We start from the raw sequence: 10,863 nt of genomic DNA, 5'->3' as shown, positions 1-10,863 counted from the left end.
CCGGGGCACTGGCAGGGGCGGCGGGAGAGGAGAGGGACGCCGAGACCCCCACGGGGTCCGTGAGGGAAGAGAGACACCGAGACACCCCCCGCCCCCAGGGTCTGTGAGGGGAGAGGGACACCGAGACCGCCCCGGGGTCCGTGAGGGGAGAGGGATACCGAGACCCCCACTCCACCCCCGGGGTCTGTGAGGGCAGAGGGACACCGAGCCCCCCACCCTCGGTGTCTGTGAGATGAGAGGGACACCGAGACCCTCTCGGTGTCTCTGAGGGAGGAGGGACGCCGAGACCCCCACCCCGCCCCCAGAGTCCGTGAGGGGAGACGGACGCCGAGACCTCCACCTCTGGCTCTGTGAGAGAAGAGGGACTAACACCCCCTTTCCCCTCCTCCGGGGTCCGTGAGGTGAGAGGGACCAAATTCCCCTTTCTCCTCTCCGTGTCCGTGAGGGAAGAGGAACCGACACCCCCTCCCCGGGCTCTGCCAGGAGAGAGGGACCAACCCCCCTGTTCTTCCTTCCCGGTTCCGTGACGGGATCTACACACGCCCCCTTCCTCCTTGCCGGGTCCTCAAGGGGAGAGGGCCCGACTGCCACACTGGGTTGCTGTGAGGGAAGAGGGATCCGTCTTTTGTGGGATTCTGTGAGGAGAGAGACGCTTCTCTGGGAACGCAGGGGCCCTTCCGTGCTCTGCCCGCTGGTCTTCCCTCTATCCACTGCTTTTAATGTGCGGGAGCATGACCCTGGTCCTCTAACTGGGTGTTTTGGTCCTTTCCTGAGGAGGTTTTTGCCAGGAGGAGATTCTCACCTCCTGCTCTGTGTGTGCTGGAGCAGGCTGAGACTTCCCCACACCGCATTCTTCCTCTGACCTTGCACCATGTGTTCTCCCTCCCCTGCTCTTCCCTGTCCTCTAGCTCTGGCATGGAAGGTGCACAAATACCTTTCGTCGTTTCCCAGACTACTGGTACTGGAATTATATTCAGCTCCCACCAGTGCTTGGAGGTGCTGACATGATTCCTTCTAGTTCCCATGCTGAAAAGAGGCACAGACACTCCTAACCCTCCTGGGGTTTGTTGACCTGCAGGCCTGAATGTGAGGGACAGAAAGGATCCCTTCTGATTCTCCTCTTCTGCCTGCTCCTGATCCCTGTGCATGAAGAAATTGCTGCAGCTGTGCTCCTTCTGAGATCTGTCAGTTGGTGGAAGAGGCTGTTGTCAGACGTATCCCGCCTTTCAACAATGTGTTAAAATTGCAGACTTTGCTCCTGGAAGATACTGATGGCTGGTTGGTTTGTTCTTGCAGGAAAAGACTGTACCAATTCCTGAAAAACTGAATGAATGGGCACCACGACCTCCCCCGGAGTTCGTTAGAGATGTCATGGGTAAAGATTCTATTCTTCAGATAACTCTGGGTTCAGCCTCATTTAACTTAGAAAAGTGTTAAGCAGGAAAGGACAGAGGTGGTTTTCTGCTGCTCATTTTGCTGGAGAAAAGAGGTGTGAAATGTGCTTTGAGAGTTGATTTTTCAAGTTTTATTTGGTTCTCTGGTTCCACTTTTCTGCTGGCTGTCAGAATGCAGGGAGAACAAAGCCCGTGGCACTGCAGCACGTGGGCTGCCTGCAGTGCAATAAGCTGCTGCTCTGGTGATGACAAGTAAATGATGATGAGTAAGTCTGTCCTCTCCATGGATCTGAGAGTGCTCTGGAAGATTAGCAGTGTGAAGTCCCTCTTTTGACTGCTTTGAGTCTGGGTCTCAGGCCATGAGAAGCAGGCACATGCAGCAGGTGTGACTGTGTGTGCTCAGGTGGGGAGCTGGCAGCTGTGCCAGGACACTGACCCAACTACTCTATGTACGCTTTACTTTTACCTGCAGGGATTAAATATAGTAGCTGTGGTATAAACTGGCTGCATGTAGAAGTTCTGTCTTTCTTTGAGACCTCTGTCCGTTCTAGAGGTTGATTTTTCTTATTTAGAATAATTGATCTTGGTCTAAAGTTTTTATACTTCTGAATAAAATCTTCAGCTTACTGGAATCCCCCCCATGGCTTTTTCAAATAGCTTTGCTGTGTGCTTGAGTTGAATTGTCTTGTTTTTCTGGGAACACCTGATGTGCTGGGATTCTGGTGGTATTGAGAGCACCCCTGTTGCAGTCCCAGCTGCTGGGTTTTAATTAGGTGTCTTCTTTGAGACTTGTATTCCTGTGCTTTCCCTTGAGAAATGGCTCTGGAGACAGGGGAAGAGAGTGGAGCACAATGCTTAAAGCTCCTGCAAGGCTTCAATATGCAGGTTGATGCCAGGAAGAGAGTGCTGTAGAGATTTAATTTATGAAGAAACAGTTAAAAACTGTCAGTGGATCTGTCTTGCATGGGGAAGTACAGTATCACCTTTTACCACCTTTCTGTTGACCTTTATTTTGTGTGCAAGATGCTGAAAATTATTTGGAAGCAGCATCAGCAGCTAGCTCACCTCTGCCTGTAAGAGAGTGGGGAGTGCATTTCATCTCTAGTTCTTTGCCTGCCTTGATGTGCAGCTAAGAGGGGGCTCTCCAGGGGGATAATTGTGGGACCTGCAGTGACACAAAAGTGTGTGGGTTTGCAGCTCACTCTGGCTTTTGGTTGTGAGTTATTTTAGTTTAAAATGGTGACAACACTCTGTGTGTTGTTGATAATTTTCATCTGACAGTGCCCTTTCCTGTTCCCCAGCTGTAGTCATTTGTGAGCATCTATTTACCTTCTTTCCTAGCAGACTTAACTCCTCCTCGTTGCAGGTTCCAGTGCCGGAGCTGGGAGTGGGGAATTCCATGTGTACCGGCATCTCCGTCGGCGAGAGTACCAGAGGCAAGATTTCATGGATGCCATGGCTGAGAAGGTCAGCACAACTCTTTATAACTCCCCCCACCCCCAACTATTTGTTGTTCATTGCAATTCTGTGTTTTCTTTGAAAGTCATGTACAAATAATTCCGTTCTGAGCCACCCCTTGTCAGAGGAGTCTGTAGGAGTGTGTGATCCATGGTGTCTGTGTCAGTACTGAAACATTCGGTGCTTTGTGTCAGACATGCTCCATCTCCTGTGTTCCCTGGGGTCCTAGCACACAGTAAGGCCTCATGGGAATGTGTGTGTTCTCAAGCTGACTTGAAAATGCTTTAAAAGCAAGGAATCCCTGGTAACACTGCCTTGCACAGACAGAAACAAAGTGAGTGCCTGTGCACAGAGTCCAGATGTTTCTTTTAAGTCTTGATCAAGTAGAATGACTTGATCTCTTTTAGAGAGCACTATTGTTATACTCTCTCCTGGCTGAGATGAGTCCGTATGTTAATGTTTGTGTCTCCAATTATTCATTTGTTTTTACTGAAACGTTCATTAGGGCAGAAGCCCAACCTCCCTCATCTGTTTTGGTGAGGATTCCTCCCTCAGAAGGTTTCAGTGTTTGGCTCAGGTTGCAGGTTAAAAACGCTGTCTGTACAGGACTCATCCCTAGGAACATGGCTTTGTATAAAGAAGCCAGACAAAATCTGGCAGAGCTCCCTTCTGTATTTTGCTAAAAGACTTCTCCCTAAAAGGACATGACTTTTCAAAGAAGTATTTTAATTTAGATTGTGACCAAAGTATGACATGTGATCAATTACAGCAAAGACTAGATGAGGAATTCCAGAAGAAACTGGAGAGGAATAAGATGATTGCAGAAGAGCAAACAGCAAAACGCAGAAGGAAGCGGTAAGGGCAGATTTTTCCCAGGAGGCTTGACATGGAAACCCTCACTCCCTGTGCCTCATCTGTAGCTGCATGCTCTGGATAAACACTGTCATTCTGTGTCTGCATCTATCAGCTGGGAAGTCTGGCTGTGGAAATTAAATTTGTCAGTGTCAATGTTTGGTTTCCAAAGGTAGCTGCAAACCTGACAGGCTTTGCTGGGGTGGTTTCTTTTCCGTGGCATTGCTTGCAGGATAACTTTGGACTGGTTGAGCTGCTTTTGCTGACACTGTGGTCTTGACTGGAACGTGCCTCACTCCATATTTGTTTTAACAGTGTCAGGAAAGGTTTGTGTGTATATCTGGCTTAAGCTTATGTCTGAATCATTTGATCCCAAGCAGTTTCAGTGCAAAAGTGGGTGCTGCTTCATGGGTAGGCTGCTTCTGCCTCCCTCATTGAAATGTCTGGCAGGCCAAGTCTAATAAGTTAGGTGGAAATACTAAAAAAATATTAAATCCATCTTTCTCTTAAATTTTAGACAAAACGAAACAGTTACAAGATTGATGCTCTCGAGAAATAGCCTGAGCATTGTAGTGCAGTGGCACGAGAATTTAAATCCCATTCTCTGTGTCCAGGATGTTTCAGAAATAGCACAGAATCATGCTCGGCTCTTTCCCAGGGTTGGACCGTGAGCAGCCTCTCCCTTGCTGCTTTGCATGCTGTGGCTGAGAGTTGCTGTGGAAAGGCTTGTGCAAGGTGACTCACTGCCATATTAACACAAAAGTGCACAACACAAACACTGTTGCCATCTTCGTTTAATTTAATGTGGTCCAACAGATGGCCAGCAAGTCAGATCTGGCCTGCTGCCTCTTCCCTGGCTGAGATGGAGAACAACTATTCCAACAGCAGATGCTGCCTAAACACTAACACCTCCTTGTCCCCCTGCTATGCTCTAATGGTGTGGCTTTGCCCTGCGGGAGCCCCTCTAATTTTCCTCACCACCCTTCTCCTTTGTCCTGCCCCAACAGGTACAGTTCTTAGCTCTCTGTTTCAAGAGAGTTCATTTATGGTGTTGAGAGAGGAGCATGTGAATGCCAGGCTGCTCTGCCTGTGTCTGCTGTTAACTTGCCATGTTGCCTTTGCTGGGCAAAGAGAGCTGGGTTGTATGAATTGAAATTCCCTCTTAGCCCCAGTGCTACTTCTAGGGCCTGACATCCTGAGAAGTACAGCCAAAGAGGAAGGTCAAAGCATACTGCACTATTTTTATTGTCTTCAATTAAAGTATATATTACTGGTGATTTTCCCCCCCATTGTTCAGTTTCTGCAGTCTGGGTTTTACATGATTTTTCTTTCGAGCTTATTAGCCTAGGTAGCTAAAATGTGGGGGCAGCTTCATTTTTGTTCCATCTGTGTTCTTGGAGATTATTGTGTATCATATAGTTTTGGTTGCAGTGGAGTCATGAAAGACTTTTAAAAAATCTATTAATCTAAAAACAACGTGGAAAAGTTTCTCTTGATCACGTGCTAAGTTTGCTCTTGCTGGATTTTCAGTTGAGGCCAAATTTAAATGGAATTTCTCTTCTGAAATCAGCTTTTCCAAGATGTCTGTAATATTTCCTTTATCAATGAATTTATCAATGACTGGATTTTCCAGAGTCTTTTTTCTTTACTTTATAGCCAGAAATTAAAAGAGAAGAAACTGCAAGCTAAGAAAAATAAGCTTGAACAAAAGAAGCAGGAAAAAGGTCAGTGAAATTTAGTTTACTTTTCTCAGGACTTGGTTCTGTTCCCTTATTGAAGCCTATAAGGTTTTGTTCCACCCACCATCCCAAGCATTCTCAATACATGGATTAAAGCCTGAGCCTTAAGCTTGTTATTTTAGCTAATGTTTCAAAATCCTCTTTGAAAGCCATCTATGTTGAGGTTTAATCTTACAAATAACTTGGCTGTTTGTGAATATTTTCCATTTATTAGGGGAAATTTTGGACAGCAAACTCTGGAATCTGAGTTTGTGTGTGTTTTGCCCCAGCTATTTTGATAAACTGCAGATTCAGAACCTCAGCTGCTCAGAAAGGCAATATTGTTCAAGGCTGTGCTTTTTTAAAGTATATTTTGAATGTGTATGGGAAAACAGGTGGAAAAAGAATGCACAGCTTGGGCAGCAAGAAACTGAGTTATAATTTTGTGTGTAAGAAATTGAGCCACCTTGGTACCATCTGTTCCACAGGACCATTTTATTTGCGTAGAAATAAAGGTGAAAAACCTGACTGCCTCTGTTCTCCTGCAGTCTTGAAAATTAATGTTCAGCAATGTCAGTGTAACTGTGTGCTCAAACTTTTGCATACTTGTTGCTTCTTTGCAGTGTTTCAGTGAGTATATTTTGGCTTACTCTTTGAAATAGTTGTCCTTTGTGAATTAGCACACAAATTGTTAATCTTAAAGTTACAGCAGTTTCTGGTAATTCTGCTGGAACAGTGACTTGCCTGACAGTTCTACCTTATTTGTGCTTTGCTTTTCAGAATTGGATCTGTTTCAGCTGAACCACTGCCAGCCTCCCATGTAAACACGGGAGGACAAATTGTTAGGTTAATTTTACTTGTGACAGCAAGTGAATGTAGTAGAGTGAATTTTTTGGGTGTTTTGTTTTGGTTTTGTTACCTTTTTTTTTTTTTTTTAAGCTACTCATTTATGAATTGTAACAGGGAAGAGATTTTAAGTATGAGTCAACATACTTGTGTTCATTTTGAGTGAGCAAACAGAATACTCATCCCTTAGGGAGTGGCTGGGAGAGAGGAGAGCTGGATCAGGGACTGGCACTGTGGTGTGGGATTGCCATGTCCCAGCTGTGGGACTGGAGTGGTTTTGTTTGGCACAAGTTCCTGAAAGACAGAATCCAAACTCGCTGGTCTTTGTAACAGTTCTTAACTCTTTACAGTTTGTGCTTCTCTGTGTAAAATAATAATATCGGGGAGAGAGAAGCCCCTCTTAGCCATTTTTAGTCTACTGAGAACAGCCTTTCCTTTTTGTAGTTCTGTGTGCCCTGGGTTGTGATCTGAGAGTTTTTTCAGATTAATTAAAGTGTATTTGTTGGATGTGGCAGGCAAACATTTGTCTTCCTTTTTGAATGAATAAATGAAACCTCTGAATTGCCATGTTTCATCTTTGTTGTAGCAAAAACATTAAGAATAAGGGTTGGCACTGAATGAGGTCAGCTGTTAAGGTTGCATTAATGAACAAACTCCCAATAAACCCTCTGAGTTCAGCACTTCACCACGCGGTGGCATCAGACCACTGATCCTAAATCCTGCGTGAACTGGTCAGGACATTGAGAGTGTGACTGGGCCTGAGGAACAGGAAAGGGGTGGAAAATGGCTCTTGGATTCAGGTCCCACTTTATGCCGTACCTCATTTTTATTATCGGTTATTTAATTTCTAGTAGATGTCTCCTGGTTTTTTAGCAGACTTCACAAGTTTTCTGTGACCCTTGTTAATTTTAGGCATATCTTTATGAGTTCCTGTACTTGCTGTATAGCAAACAGCCTGTAAAAGTTTATGGCACCTCATGGAGTTTCTGTGAACTTGGATAGCTGTAGGAATATATTGAGTCTCGCCTGTGGCTTCCCAGTGCTCTATGTGATCCTTGAAAGTTCATCCCAGCCTGCAGAGGTGAGATTGGGAATGAGATAATCTATCACCTCCATGTTTGAAAGAAGTAATATTCCAGAGGAGGTGGAGTTGTTTAATGATGGACTTGGTAGAGTTGGAGGTAAGGGAATTCTCCAAGGGAAAGTTTGATATTCTGACCTCCTTATCACTTGGCAGAATTAATAGAACCTGATTTGTGTTCCCTGAGTATCTGGGACTGCTTAGTTGTGAGTACTTTACAAGGAAGATGCAGTGGAATATGTTACCCATGCATGCTAATCAGCCTGGCCTAATACACATTTGCTGAGCACCTGAGACTGTTTTGTTGTGAAATGCTTGACAAGGAAGCCAGGTGGGAACACCTCATCCATTCATCCTCTTTGTGTTTGTAGAACCTGGTCAATCCCAAGAGCAAGGCAGCAGCGAGGATGACGAAGAGGATAGCAAGGAGGAGGAAGAGAAGGAAGATGATGCTGAAGAGCCAAGTTTTGTGATGGGAAGAGGATGAGGCCTTCCAGGGACAGCTGGAAACACTGTTCATTGCTTTATATTCAGGAGCATGAAAGTCTTTCATCTCAGCCAAGCAGAACCCATTGGCGTACGTTACATCTGCTTAACGGGGCATGGCCTTCACGTCACAGGCCCGAGAGAAAATGATAGAGAAATGCCAAATAAGAGATTTTTTCTTAATTGCGTGTATAACTGCTGTGCAGTCTGCTCTAAGTTTGCTCTAAAGAGTCAGCCATAAGTCTCTATGACCCTAGAGTTCTTTCTAACATGGCCCAGAGTGTTTTTCTGTCTGAAAGCTAAAACATAACTATTACCATTTAAGGGAAATATTACTGTGAAGGCTACGTGTTCTACTTATGTTGAAGCTGGTAGCAGTGGGATACATGAATCTAGGGGAGGAGTTTAACCTGAAGTAGAAAAGTGGTCTGTAGCCAGACTCTCCTGCACTGTGAGTGTTCTGCATTTGGGGTTTTGTATGGGGTCATCTCTAACCCAAAGAAATCAGTTTATGTTGCTAGACAAGTTCTATAGATTTTTAATCAGGATCCCTTTTTTAATGCTAAAACTTTCCCTATTGCTTTTCTTCCATGTTTTTTAAATTAATAAAAGGGATGTGTTGGATTGTTCTGTCTTCTATTTTTTATTTTTGGAAGAGGATTTCAGTAAAATAAAGAGATGCTGCAGTGCTGCAGGAAGGGACAAAGAGATCAAGTAATGTGGCACACATGAAAATATGGAAAAGGTGTTAGCTGCATGTCACTTACTTTTTGCTTTTGAATTGGAACAATACCTTTTCCCAAAGATTGTGTGTAAAGCCTCTGAATCCTGTGGCAGAAAGGCTTGGAATGGAATCATTTTGCTTGTGCTCAGCTTCCTGTAATGACACCTGCCTTTCTCTCTGCTTGAGCTCTCTGCTTTGCACTTTGGATTCCCCGGTAGGAATCATAACATCTCTCTATATATTTACTTATTGGTGCTTCAATGAAAAGCATATGCAGTGGTGGTTTTACTTGTAACTCTGGTTTTTGTCTCTTCAGTGTATCTTTAATTAGAAGTGCCTGCTGGCTTTCAGACGTGCTCATCCCAGAGCCTTGCATCCAGAATGCGGTGCTACTTCTTCTCAAGCCTTGGTTAATGCCAAATTATTTTAAGCAAAAACAGTAAAAAGAGAGAATCTCTTTTTAGATTTCGCCTTTGTTGAATAGTGCTGCCAGAAATCCTGCATTTTGTCTGAGCTGGCTTTATGTAATGGCTTATCAGTGGTGTTACTGTGGTGGCTGGGAAGCAGATGTGACCAATTGCAAGTGATGTTTGTGTTTAGTTCCCCTGTACATACCCAAGGGCTTCAGAGATGGGTAACTTCTGACCTGCAAGGTCCATATCCCCTCTGCCCCCCAGGTTAGAGATCTGCATGGAACTGTTTTCTGCTCAATCTCCACAGGGGCAGGTGCTGCAAGCTGTGGCAGTGTTTCATTCAGATACAGGATGGATGTTCTGCAGCTGGCATTTTCCCTGTGGAGAGATTATTTATGAGCATTGCTTCACGTGCATCCCCCTTAGGGCAGGCAGACCCTACGGATACTGTGTTGTAGGATGAGCCATAAAAACGTGAGGGGTTTTTTATGGGCAGAGAAGAACCAAGAGTCTCACAAATAAAGATGTTCTGCCTCTGAGCTTGTCAGGTCTTTGAGCTGAGTAAGTGCTGTTCTGCATTAAGCAGAGCAGATGCTGCTGAGTGAGGACACGCTTCCCTCAGCCATGAGGAAGGTGAACTCGAGTTTGTCCTGGTGATTGAACAAATTCAGGTTGTGTGGCCTCATCCTGCCTCCCTAAGACGCCACCGTTACCCGCGCTGAATTATTCATGCTCTGTTTTCTGGGAATGCCGAATGCCGAGTTTGTAGGTGAAATCTGTAAACAGCAGAGAGCATGTTGGTGAAGGTGGGATCTGCCTCACGCTCTGTCTCGCCGGGGTGGCTGAGTGTAGCAGTAGGAGCTGTATTTGGTAGGTGTAGCTGTGAATTCCCATAAACATTCCGCCGCGTTGTGGTTGTTCGTGGCAGTACGAGCTCGTTGAGAATACAAAGCACTTCAAAGGGAGGTTTCAAGGGATGTTTCTTCGTTTAGAATAAAATGCAAATGCGATGTGACCTCAAAACGGAGAAAACGTCATCCATGGAGTAGAAAAGGGGAAGTGCTCCCGTGCATAGTAAAATCAGGAACAACTCTACAACTGCTTCCTATTCCAAATAGGGCACCAACAAAGCGGTAATAACTTACAGGCTTGAAACTGCCAAGGAGTTTGACCTGCTTACACTAAATTCGTGCTCTGGGTTGTTTTCTAGAGGAGTCCTTCTCCTTTCTCTGATGGAGATTAACCCTCAAGGGCTAAAGTTTGCTCTGTTCCATTTCTACTCGTGTATGTGCGTATGTGGGACCCCGAGAGACAGCAGTGTTAGTGCTGAAACCGAGCAGGGGTATTCCTGCTCTCAGAGGTGAAAAGCACACTCAGGATAACACGTATCTGTCTCTTTATTAGCCTTTTAAGAGTTGTTTTCCTTTGTTCCCTCCCCCAGGCAGAATGGAATTCAGGAAGATGGGATTACCCTGTGATAAAGCTGACCCATTGTGCTGCCTTTCAGCATTTTCTTTATCTCATTTCCAGGGAAGGAACTCCCTCTCTTTCCCATAAGGCTGTCCCTATCCTTTTGATGGGTTTATACAGGTTTTCCGGCTGAGTCAATAGCGGAGGAGTGCAGGGAGATAGCAGTCGGGATTCGCAGGGAGCCTGTGCTCAGCCGGAGGAGGTTCAGCCCGGCGGAGGCAGAGCAGCGCTGCCTTTTGACTTATGTAAGTGGCGACTTTTTGCTGTATAATTAATAATTGTAATAAAAGCACATTTGCATCCCATTGCACCAATACCTTCTCTGTGGCAAGATTTAGAGATAACGCAAGGTCCAGACCCACTAACACCTTTACCCAGTGGGTGGGTTTCAGCCCGACCGCGACTTTAGGGATCCGCAGAC

General features: G+C 45.3%; 2 protein-coding genes across 2 annotated transcripts in view; both read left to right on the top strand.

The window, feature by feature from the left end:
- Window positions 1-8,460, top strand: part of PRKRIP1 (PRKR interacting protein 1 (IL11 inducible)) — a 10,255-nt gene extending 1,795 nt beyond the window's left edge. The window contains exons 3-7 of the mRNA XM_017742967.1: window positions 1,297-1,375; window positions 2,761-2,861; window positions 3,622-3,707; window positions 5,361-5,428; window positions 7,721-8,460. Coding sequence (XP_017598456.1) covers window positions 1,297-1,375; window positions 2,761-2,861; window positions 3,622-3,707; window positions 5,361-5,428; window positions 7,721-7,836 — 450 coding nt within the window. The 3' untranslated portion in view covers window positions 7,837-8,460. The remainder of the gene's footprint in view (window positions 1-1,296; window positions 1,376-2,760; window positions 2,862-3,621; window positions 3,708-5,360; window positions 5,429-7,720) is intronic.
- Window positions 8,461-9,199: 739 nt separating this feature from the next.
- The window catches only part of ORAI2 (ORAI calcium release-activated calcium modulator 2), a 17,390-nt gene continuing 15,726 nt past the window's right edge, over window positions 9,200-10,863 (top strand). Inside the window, exon 1 of the mRNA XM_008640376.2 lies at window positions 9,200-10,687. The gene's annotated coding sequence lies outside the window, so the exon portion shown is untranslated. The remainder of the gene's footprint in view (window positions 10,688-10,863) is intronic.

This window comes from Corvus brachyrhynchos, unplaced genomic scaffold, assembly GCF_000691975.1.
Source record: "Corvus brachyrhynchos isolate BGI_N302 unplaced genomic scaffold, ASM69197v1 scaffold99, whole genome shotgun sequence".
In the NCBI taxonomy this organism is placed as follows: Eukaryota; Metazoa; Chordata; class Aves; order Passeriformes; family Corvidae; genus Corvus; species Corvus brachyrhynchos.
This window is presented reverse-complemented; position numbering and strand designations above follow the sequence as displayed.